We start from the raw sequence: 12,235 nt of genomic DNA, 5'->3' as shown, positions 1-12,235 counted from the left end.
ATCTGGAAACATTTTGGGAGGCGGTGTAATCTTACATAGTGGGATCTTACAAAGGGATTGTTAGAAAATAATTTGAGTGGTTTGAACCTGTGCATCATTTCCTATTCAAATGTAAAGACGGAACCTGCACATATAATAATAATAATAATAATAATAATAATAATAATAATAATAATGCTGCCATATACAACATAGTAAAGAATAACGGTACTGTATGAAGGGGAAACACCCTCAAGCTTTGAATATGTGTGATTTATTACAACCCGTGTATATAGGTGCGTGATGAGTTTATTTATTAGCTGTCATTGATGGAGATTGGAAAATATATTAATTTTCAAACTAGTAAAAAAATATATATTTATTTGTGAACATTGTGAAGATTTTGTTTCTTTAAAGAGGTAGTCCCAAGCTGGGGATTTGTATTTTATTTTTTAACTTGGGATTGAATCAGGGGTGCCCTCCGGAGCTGAACCCCATTAATTTCAGCTCCAGGGACCCCCTGCTTCAGCAGGTACTTACCTCCGTAGGGGGCGCCGGTAGCTGCTCTGTTCGGTTAGCAGGGTTCACATTATGGCGGAGTTTCAAAGCTCCCACGCCCTGTTGGCCAATAGGAAGCCGTGATGTCATCAGGTTTATGAGCCCACGTGAAGCGGGAGCTTTAAACTTTTGCAGAGATACCGGCGCCCCCTTCGGAGGTCTGTCTCTCAGGAAGCAGGGGGTCCCGGAGCTGAAATGAATGGGGTTCCGCTCCGGGACCCCCTGCTGTAAAATAATAATAATACAAATGGCATGGATTGCTCCTTTAAGACTGATTAAGATGAGTTCCACTGAATACGTTGTGCGTTTAGAGAACAGATCTGATTCTGTCTGCTACAGAAGCACCAGTCGGGTTATGCAGCTGGCCGTTAGGAATGGTGGTTATATGGGAACTAGGAGCCTGTGAGAGGGAAGCGCTACACTCGCTCAGGAAACCACACCCTAGTGTCAGGTTTCCTGAGCATGTTACACGGGTACTAGTGATTGAGCAGGGTTTAAACGGCAGCAAGTCCCTGCCTGAATGTGTCCCTGCACCAGCTAGAGAGGAGGCTCACAGGACTATTGCCCGGGACCAGATGGAACCCAAAGCCAGCACCATGCTCGGTGTGCAGGGACCCAGGCAATCCTCCGGTGACCCCGGCAATCCTCCGGTGACCCCGGCAATCCTCCGGTGACCCAGGCAATCCTCCGGTGACCCAGGCAATCCTCCGGTGACCCCCACTCTTGCTGGTGCAGGAACAATTCAAGGTGAACACCCTTCACCCTCTCACAGAGGGGTTATATAAGGAGTCCCTTGACATGTGCAGTGCATCATCATTTATAAGGTCTGCCCCGATTGTCACTGTGACGATCTATTACATCGGTCACAACCTCTATTCTGCCCGTCTGTTTTCTGTGCGGGAGACTGTGCGCGAGACTGTGCGCGAGATTGTGCGGGAGACCACTCACAGCCATATTTACCCATCATTATGGCCTTATTCTAATATCCCGGGGGAGCAATCCTTTTTTAAATGATCCGCTGCTTGGAAGAGTTCCCTTCATATCTATCAAACCTTCTAATTAAAACATGTAATATGTAAAAAGTAACGTTTATTAGGAAATCATGCACCACATGGGGTGTAATCCGCAAGACGTTGTACTTTCCTTGGCATGGGACAGGACAAAATGACCACCCAAGCGGCTTTCTAAAGCCATTTTTATAATGGATGCCATTTTAAGAGGCCCCACAACTGTGCAGGGTCTTTAGAATAACAAACCCACCAACTTGTGCATGCAAGTCCAGCGCCTTAAACACTACACCACACATGCAAGTCCAGCGCCTTAAACACTACACCACACATGCAAGTCCAGCGCCTTAAACACTACACCACACATGCAAGTCCAGCGCCTTAAACACTACACCACACATGCAAGTCCAGCGCCTTAAACACTACACCACACATGCAAGTCCAGCGCCTTAAACACTACACCACGCCTGCAAATCCAGCGTCTTAAACACTACACCACGTATGCAAATCCAGCGCCTTAAACACTACACCACACATGCAAGTCCAGCGCCTTAAACACTACACCACACATGCAAATCCAGCGCCTTAAACACTACACCACACATGCAAGTCCAGCGCCTTAAACACTACACCACACATGCAAATCCAGCGCCTTAAACACTACACCACACATGCAAATCCAGCGCCTTAAACACTACACCACACATGCAAGTCCAGCGCCTTAAACACTACACCGCGTCGGGGACATGTGACTCATGGCGTCTGTGTTGCTTTTTTCCCAGGACCACCTTCTGCAACATCATATCCCAGCTGACCGAAGAGACACAACCGTGTTTTGAGACGACGCTGAAACCGCGCGCTGTCTCAGAGGGATGCGACGCTAAGTTTATCTGCATGCTGTCAGGTAAGAGCAGACATACTTAGTGCCACTCTGTAGCGCCTCGTTCGTCTGACATTTCATGTTTTAGGTTGCAGGCTACACCTCAAATTCCTCCTCTACTTGAACATCTTATTGAAGATCTGAATATTTAAGCCAAGTAGAACAGGAAGTCCCTGTGTTGACACTGCATTGTATAGGACAGGAAGTCCCCGTGTTGACACTGCATTGTATAGGACAGGAAGTCCCTGTGTTGACACTGCATTGTATAGGACAGGAAGTCCCTGTGTTGCCTCTGCATTGTATAGGGCAGGAAGTCCCCGTGTTGACACTGCATTGTATAGGACAGGAAGTCCCCGTGTTGACACTGCATTGCATAGGACAGGAAGTCCCCGTGTTGACACTGCATTGTATAGGACAGGAAGTCCCTGTGTTGCCTCTGCATTGTATAGGACAGGAAGTCCCCGTGTTGACACTGCATTGTATAGGACAGGAAGTCCCTGTGTTGCCTCTGCATTGTATAGGGCAGGAAGTCCCCGTGTTGACACTGCATTGTATAGGACAGGAAGTCCCCGTGTTGCCACTGCATTGTATAGGACAGGAAGTCCCTGTGTTGCCTCTGCATTGTATAGGACAGGAAGTCCCTGTGTTGCCTCTGCATTGTATAGGACAGGAAGTCCCTGTGTTGACACTGCATTGTATAGGACAGGAAGTCCCCGTGTTGACACTGCATTGCATAGGACAGGAAGTCCCCGTGTTGACACTGCATTGTATAGGACAGGAAGTCCCTGTGTTGACACTGCATTGTATAGGACAGGAAGTCCCCGTGTTGCCTCTGCATTGTATACGACAGGAAGTCCCCGTGTTGACACTGCATTGCATAGGACAGGAAGTCCCCGTGTTGACACTGCATTGCATAGGACAGGAAGTCCCCGTGTTGACACTGCATTCCATAGGACAGGAAGTCCCCGTGTTGACACTGCATTGCATAGGACAGGAAGTCCCCGTGTTGACACTGCATTGCATAGGACAGGAAGTCCCCGTGTTGCCTCTGCATTGTATAGGACAGGAAGTCCCCGTGTTGACACTGCATTGCATAGGACAGGAAGTCCCCGTGTTGACACTGCATTTCATAGGACAGGAAGTCCCCGTGTTGACACTGCATTGCATAGGACAGGAAGTCCCCGTGTTGCCACTGCATTGTATAAGACAGGAAGTCCCCGTGTTGCCTCTGCATTGTATAGGACAGGAAGTCCCCGTGTTGCCCCTGCATTGTATAGGACAGGAAGTCCCCGTGTTGACACTGCATTGCATAGGACAGGAAGTCCCCGTGTTGACACTGCATTGTATAGGACAGGAAGTCCCCGTGTTGACACTGCATTGTATAGGACAGGAAGTCCCTGTGTTGACACTGCATTGTATAGGACAGGAAGTCCCCGTGTTGACACTGCATTGTATAGGACAGGAAGTCCCTGTGTTGACACTGCATTGTATAGGACAGGAAGTCCCCGTGTTGACACTGCATTGTATAGGACAGGAAGTCCCCGTGTTGACACTGCATTGTATTGGACAGGAAGTCCCCGTGTTGACACTGCATTGTATCGGACAGGAAGTCCCCGTGTTGACACTGCATTGTATAGGACAGGAAGTCCCCGTGTTGACACTGCATTGTATAGGACAGGAAGTCCCCGTGTTGACACTGCATTGTATAGGACAGGAAGTCCCCGTGTTGCCTCTGCATTGTATAGGACAGGAAGTCCCCGTGTTGACACTGCATTGTATAGGACAGGAAGTCCCCGTGTTGCCTCTGCATTGTATAGGACAGGAAGTCCCCGTGTTGACACTGCATTGCATAGGACAGGAAGTCCCCGTGTTGACACTGCATTGTATAGGACAGGAAGTCCCCGTGTTGACACTGCATTGTATAGGACAGGAAGTCCCTGTGTTGACACTGCATTGTATAGGACAGGAAGTCCCTGTGTTGACACTGCATTGTATAGGACAGGAAGTCCCTGTGTTGACACTGCATTGTATAGGACAGGAAGTCCCCGTGTTGACACTGCATTGTATAGGACAGGAAGTCCCCGTGTTGACACTGCATTGCATAGGACAGGAAGTCCCCGTGTTGACACTGCATTGTATAGGACAGGAAGTCCCCGTGTTGACACTGCATTGTATAGGACAGGAAGTCCCTGTGTTGACACTGCATTGTATAGGACAGGAAGTCCCCGTGTTGACACTGCATTGTATAGGACAGGAAGTCCCCGTGTTGACACTGCATTGTATAGGACAGGAAGTCCCTGTGTTGACACTGCATTGTATAGGACAGGAAGTCGCTGTGTTGACACTGCATTGTATAGGACAGGTAGTCCCCGTGTTGACACTGCATTGTATAGGACAGGAAGTCGCTGTGTTGACACTGCATTGTATAGGACAGGAAGTCCATGTGTTGACACTGCATTGTATAGGACAGGAAGTCCCTGTGTTGCCACTGCATTGTATAGGACAGACAGGAAGTTCCAGGTGAGACGGACATCGTTATGATGTCACAGAACGGCCAGCTCTCCCCAGGTGACAGGAAGATACAATGTCACTTAATGACCCAGCAGCAGAGATACCTCAAGGCTCCGGCCCCAGTCCTCACTGCTGCATGAGCGCCTGACGGCGCGTGCACAGTTTAAAGCCGAGGTCTGTAGGGGAGCAGGGGGTGGGGGGGGCATATCTGCCCTTCCATTGGTGCGTGCCGACCACGTGATCACGCCACGGGAAGAGACAAAATTCTTGTCTTCCCTGCCAGCGTACGCGTCACAGCGCTTTGCGTGCCCACACACACAGCCACTGGGGCCTGCCCCATTGAGGGCTGTGCTATGCTGTGGTGTGTGGCGCGCACGCCGTAGTGTGCCGCAGCTGCCACTGGGGACCTGGCCTGACACTGGGGACACGTCGCTGGTAAAGAAACTCCCTCTGACATGGGAACTTTATATTAATATCCCCGTCTATTCAACCCCCCGTCCTGCTGTCACCAAGCGCTCCCTGTCACCGGCAGAGCCAGGAATGACCTCACAGGAGGGGACAGCCGGACAGCAGAGAGACGCAGGACACAGAACATGGCGGCACACAAAAGGGACGCACGACTTGGGAGGGTTAGCTGGATTATTGTGTATTTCCTGATATATTAAACAGACAAAGTTATCACCGGGCGTGGAAACATTCACAGTAAAGGTTTTTTTTTAACGGAGGTGTAACCATACCAGTAACTAGAAGTCATAGTGTTGGTAACCGTGCATCAACCAGCTTCTCACCACATTCAATAAGCTCAGTAAATCGTCTCGCGCCTCTGCAGCTGTAAAAGACTTGAGGTACTCTGCACTGCCATAGAACAAACCTCATGCCATTCTGGAAATAAAGGAAAGTGTCTTTTGGAAGACCTGTGCCGTGGGTGACATTTAGTGACAATATAGTAGGGGGGGAGGGGGGGTATTATTTTTCTAAGGTTTAGTTTCCTGACATTTTCGCCGGGCAGGGCATGGTGTGATGCAATTTCTGGCGCTCCCGATCAGTGGAGGAGGGGAGGTCCTGTGAAGTGATGCTGGGATCAGCTTTCAAACACTGACGTGCAAAGATAAACTATTAACAGGAACAACCTTGCATCTGCCTTCTGCCCAGTCCCAGACGGGTCGAGCATCTGAGAAACACATTTCAATCTACAGCAACAAAAAAATGAGATCGTGTTGACGACGGGTTTGTTTTCTATAGCTTGCCTCCCTCCACATCCCTGTACCATCCTCCTAAACATCTCTGGACTTTTGTAAGTGGGAGAGAGTCAGTCTATAAAGCCCAACGTCATGGGGGTAGCACAACATGAATAAACAAGAAAGGAACGCAATGAGGCATAGGGTCAGTAAAAAGTCATTTATAGGCAAAAATAGCAATATATTAAATCACATATAATATTGCAAAGACCGACACACTGCTGTCTTCATCGCACGGAGACACACAAACACCGCTTAACCCAGTCTCTTGTGGGACTGATAGCAACCTCATGAAGACACTGGTGAGGCGACGTCACAGTGTGCCGATTAGACGCCACTACGCGTTTCGCATCACGTTCGTCAGGGGGCTGTCTAATGGGCGCATTTAGAAGCTAATTGGCTAATAAAGTGGTGTCACATGATATCTGATTAACCATTAAATTTAAATTAGACAGCCCCCTGACGAAGCGTATGATGCGAAATGCGTAGTGGCCATCTAATCACCACGCTGTGATGTCACCTAACCAGTATCTCCACGAGGTTGCTGGCTACACGTCCTGCAAGAGACTGGGTTAAGCTGTGTTTGTCTGTCTCCATTCGGGAGACACTGTGACACTGTGATAGTGTGATGAAGACATGGGGTGTGCCATTGTGTGCAATATTATATGTCAGTTTTTACTATATTGCTATTTTTGTCTATAAATTACTTTTTACTGACCCTATCCCTCGTTGCGCTCCTTTCTTGTCTGTCCCGTGGATCGCGGTAAGGTTTTGGAGCAGCAGGAGGGATTTTTACGGAGCAGCAAGATTTGGCGCCCCGGATTCAACGCGTGTGTTTGTTTTTTGCCCGGGATAGAACAACATGGCAGCCAGAATGAGATGAAGCTTCCATTCCAGTGCGATGATGTCACTGCCCTCACTTGTATATCAAATACACAGATCACCTAGTCGTAAATCAATGAAATCTGTCCCTGTCCGTGGCTTGGTCCTCCAGGCCCGTCATGAGGTGGAAGTGCTGGAGGTTCATTGCCACTGATGCCGGCCGGCACCGTAACGGTTAATCATGCCACTGCTATTAGTTCACTTTGGGCCCCGGGGGGGACAGCATTTGGCTGAATCTGGATAGAATAGTCTTTAACGAAAGTGTAGTTGAGTTGGTCTCATCTCCGATGCAATAAGAGGGTGCGTCCCACACAGGTGGGAGGGGAGGCAATAGGTGAAATCCTTCCTGTTTCCCCGCAGGTCACCCGGAACCCGAGGTGACCTGGTACAGAGACGACGAGGAGATGGATCGGTACTGCGGCCTGCCAAAGTATGAAATTTTCCGGAACGGGAAGCGGCATACCCTACAAATCTACAAGTGAGTTACCCAATGTTTTTTTTACTAGGGCTGTGAGATACCGGGATGAACAACAAACCGTGCAGCGGGAATAGACTTTGAAGCTAAATCTGCAAAGCTGACAAACGTATCCAAAGTTATTAATAGGACATTCAAAATGGCAGAGGTGTTGCATACATTTCCAGTCCATTATTTGTTGCTGGGACCACATAACCTTTCAAGGTTTAGTCCCACCTAGAGACTTCCTTAGAAATATTAAATTTCTCCCCCCCCCCCCTTAACCTTCAGGGTGTCCTTACGGCGGTCCCCCGTACATAACGAGGCCGGCGTCCTTGTGATACAGGCGACGTCATACTATTGACAGCTGAACCCGATCGGAGCGGATCTTCCGTTTGCATCACTGGGGGCCTGCCCACGACCACGCAATCACTACTGCTCGCCGTCACGTGGTTACGGTCACGGCACACTCTGGGCGCTATCGCCAACGTCAGTGGATGGGTTAAAGTAGGGGTTCTCAACTCCAGTCCTCACGCCCCCCCCAACAGGTTAGGTTTCAAGGATATCCCTGCTTCAGTCAAAGGCTGGTGCACTGATTGAGCCACTTGTGCTGAAGCAGGGACAGATTGAGCTACATGTGCTGGAGCTGGGATGTCCTGAAAAGCTGACCTGTTGGGCTCTTGAGGACTGGAGTTGAGAACCCCATGGTTAAAATACCATTTTGACTTGTTTGCTTCTTGTGTGAAATTGAATACGTTTCTATTTCTCACCTCCTAGTTACTGCTCTTCCCCTTTGGTTATCGAGGCAGCATAATTAGTTTAAACTAATCCCCCAAAATAAATCTCAATCATCAATCCCTCTCTATGCAGAGGTTTACAAACAGTCTTATCACAAAATACTTCAGATAAAGTTTGTAGGCCTCCCATCCCCCGTCTTCCGTTCCCCAAATTTAGAAAGGCAAAACATTTTTCAAATGGTGTCCACCCTACATTTAACCCATTAAACATGACGGTCAATAGTCACCTTGGTTCTAGGAGAGACGGACCCTTTAATGCCGACCGTTGTAAGACCAGATTATGATTATTTTTTCTATCTTCATCAGGTGCGGGGAGGAAGATGCCGCTATTTATCAAGCGTCGGCCAGAAACAACAAAGGAATTGTGTCCTGTTCTGGTGTCTTAGAAGTTGGAACCATGACTGAGTATAAAATACACCAGCGGTGGTTTGCCAAACTCAAGAGAAAAGCAGAAGCCAAGATGCGTGAGATAGAGCAGAGCCGGAAGCGGGTCAAGGAAAACCTGGATGAAGGAGATAGGCTGAGGACACTGAGCCCTGAAAGGATTCAGAGGAAGAGGAGGTTCTCAGAAGAAACTAAAGAGGGGCTGTCCCCTTCGTCAATGGACAAGGAGGACATTATCAAGGTCCATATACCGGACCCAAACTCAAGACTACAAGAGGAAGTTGCCAGTACAATAGAGCAACCACTCAACCTGGTCAATGGCTTTCCATGCTTAGATAAACCTCAGGGAGAAGAGATAACCACCAATGGTTATGGGCTGCCCGAGAATATAGAGGAGAACGGTAAGGAATTCCTTGCCTACATCTATGAGACGGTGGAGGTCATAACCAAGAAGCCGACCTCAAAGGAGTCCTACGCCAAGAAAAAGAAAAAAGAGGAAGAGCCCCCTTCTATACCCAAGGTAGAGCTGAAAAGGGAGGAGCCTTCCCAAGGAAGCAGCCCCAAAAAGGGGGAGGGCATAAGTCCCAATCCGAGAAGGTCGCGCTTTGGCAAAGATGTCGACAAGGCTCCGGTGGAGAAGATGGAGGTTCAACTGGCGCCCCCAACGTTAAATCGAAGGTTTGCAACTTCCACGGCGGCTCCCAAAAGTGGAAAAATGATGGCAGTAAAGGATTCAAAGAAGTTGAAAGACGTTGTGGCGCCCACAAGCAAGACGGCCGATACCGCAAAGCAAGGGCAGGTGCCACCCAAGGGGGAGATTAACTTTTCTCTGAAGGAAATGTATTTTGGTGACGCGTCGTCGTTTCCAGAAGAGAAGGTCCCTCTGGCTCATGACAGGAAAGCAAAAGCTGAAGTCCAAGCCTCCAGTGTTGTAAAACAAGACTGGAGTCCTCCACCAAAGATTGCACCGCAAGGACCGGTCAAGGAGCTACCAAAGGCAGCACCACGGCGGTCCAAAGAGCAAAGGGAGCTATCTGCTGGGCGTAAACCCCCAGCCACAAGCGCAAGAGCAAAGGCCGATGTTCCAGGACCTGCTAATGTCGTAGAAAGTCAGAGGATGCAGGACATTAAGCCAGCATGCAACATGCAGCAGCCACCTGTGGTGGACAAAGTCCCAGAGGCCTCTGCTCCCCCAGATACACCCTCACCTCTTGACTTTCCAGAACAAAGTCTCAAGGAAACGGAACTGTCAGACGTGGTCCTGTCCGCCAGTTTATCCCCCGAACCCATAACCCCGTTTGGCACGGAGGGGAAATCCCCAACGCCGGGGCAGGTGGAGGTCAAAAGCCAAGAAGCAGACGCCTCGGTCGGGAACAGGATGGCCTCAAAAGACCCTCCCGAAGTAAGTTTTATTTTCTTGTTGACATACGTCATCTGGACGAAAGTTTCCGTCTCCCTTAAGCTTCAGACCATAACGCAGAAGGCCCCTAATTATAGCGCAGGCATGCGCGTGCTTGGACAGCGTTCTGTGGCCGTGATGACATATTTACGGTCTGTTCCCTAAAGGACAGATCCCAGTGTTCTTCTTCTATGCAAAACAGCTCCTGTCACAGCGGTCATGTGAACTCTTACATAGCAGCATCACAAGGTGCACTCATGTAAACTGGATTACTCATATGACACATTCTGCTGTCGGGATGTGCGCTTATCGTAAGTGCAACGCGATGGAGCGACGGATTGGTCACGATCGCTGGATATCATCTCTATTTGATTTTCCAGCGACCGTCGCCTGACTGTCGCGTCGCCGGCACTGTAAGCGCAGCCTAAGAGTCATTTAGTTAAACCCTTTGGCAAAGCGTTATAAGCCAGCAGCCGCTTTACCAAGGGGCTTAAACTGTTACTCCTCAGAATATCAGCGCTGAAGTATCGCAGTATGCACTTTGTCACATTGGGTGCAGCGTTGGGCGTTTCTGCCTTTTGTTGTATACATTTGGCCACGCTCAGTAGCACCCCTGTTTTACACTATATATATATATATAAAGATAACAGCAGGCACTTCAAAGGCTCCAAAGAAATAGGTGCTTGTTCAACAAAAATAACAGGAAACCAGGTGTCCCACCAAGGAGACAAAAAACAGCACTCCTGTATAGCACTCCCCTGAGGAAGGTCCTATACAGGACCGAAACGTTGGATTTACATGTGCCTGCTTTTTTTCAAATACACTTTTGCAATATACCTTGAGTGCTGTTGGAGGTGGCTAAACCAGCTATAGAAATCAAAGGATGCTCAGTATGTTAAAACATTACAAATGGCATTAACAGTTTAATAATAATAATAATTAAAAAAAAACAGTCACTATTATCTAATACTACAGAACCGATTTATTAAAAGATGTGCCAGTTTTGCTGCTGCATGAGCCGCAGTAATTCACAATCTCTGCTTCTATAACCGGCGCTTACAGATTCGGACTCATTTCTGCCCATTTGAGGACCGTCAAAACGTTATTATTATTTTTTTTTTTAATTTCGGAGTGAATGCGGCTTTTAACCGCTTAGTGGCCAGAAAGAGTCAGATGCCCAAAATAACTACATACCAACAGAATACAGTCATGTAAGTGGACCCTCTTCATCTCCCCGGGCTGGCGGCCGTGTCCATACCAGCCCAAACACAGATACATTCATGTGAAGTGGTTCCTCTTTGAAAGCAGGTGGCGAGACCCTTCATCTCCGCCTGTGACTGCCGGGGTGTTTTTCCTTGTGTCCTTAAGCACTTTCCATAACATGTCCCAAGGGCGAGAAGAGAGGGAGAGTGTCTTGCGTTCCCATTGGGTCGCCGGATTCCGCAGCGCTTAGAAGTGATACTTCAGAAGCTTCGGTGCAGCCGCCTCTGGTGTGCGATCCTGAGGCGAAAGCACTTTTGCCAAAAATATCTTGTGCCCCTATATCGCCGTCCTCATTCAAGGCGCTGGTGCAGCCGCATCTAGAGTGGAATGCATATCGCTGAGGATCTCGTGTGTTGATATTGGGCAGTTCTCGGTTATACTTTAGTTAAGAGCAAAGGCGGCCAACGCCAGTACTCAAGGGCCACTAACAGGTCAAGTGATCAGGATTTCCCTGCTTCAGCACAGGTGGTGCACTCATAATGACTGAGCGACCTAGGGTATCCTGAAAACTTGACCTGTTGGTGGCCCTTGAGGACTGGAGTTAGCCAGCCCTGGTTTTAGAGGGACAGGTGCAGCCTCCTCTTGGGTGGAAATCTGCATTAATAGACTATTACATGATATTTCACATTGAATTATATATTTTAGCGACTGTGGTGCAGCCATCTCCGGGGTGGAGCTCTTGAAAGAAAATACATTTTCCGCAGCCTGATATGTTAAAGGTTTACTTCTAATTTTGACACCAGCTCATTCTGCTCCTTAACTCCTAATGTATGTGTATTTCGGTATTACCTCTCTGGGCGTGTATGTGTATAGCGGTATTACCTCTCTGGGCGTGTATGTGTATACCGATATTACCTCTCTGGGCGTGTATGTGTATACCGGT

At 48.6% G+C, this 12,235-nt stretch overlaps 1 protein-coding gene across 1 annotated transcript in view; it reads left to right on the top strand.

The window, feature by feature from the left end:
• ALPK3 (alpha kinase 3) overlaps positions 1-12,235 on the top strand; it is an 81,208-nt gene that overhangs the window by 27,731 nt on the left and 41,242 nt on the right. Inside the window, exons 3-5 of the mRNA XM_075576070.1 lie at positions 2,327-2,448; positions 7,416-7,533; positions 8,613-10,092. Coding sequence (XP_075432185.1) covers positions 2,327-2,448; positions 7,416-7,533; positions 8,613-10,092 — 1,720 coding nt within the window. The remainder of the gene's footprint in view (positions 1-2,326; positions 2,449-7,415; positions 7,534-8,612; positions 10,093-12,235) is intronic.

This window comes from Ascaphus truei, chromosome 18, assembly GCF_040206685.1.
Source record: "Ascaphus truei isolate aAscTru1 chromosome 18, aAscTru1.hap1, whole genome shotgun sequence".
Lineage (NCBI taxonomy): Eukaryota > Metazoa > Chordata > Amphibia > Anura > Ascaphidae > Ascaphus > Ascaphus truei.
Note: the sequence above shows the minus strand (reverse complement) of the source record. Positions and strands in the feature narration are given on the sequence as shown.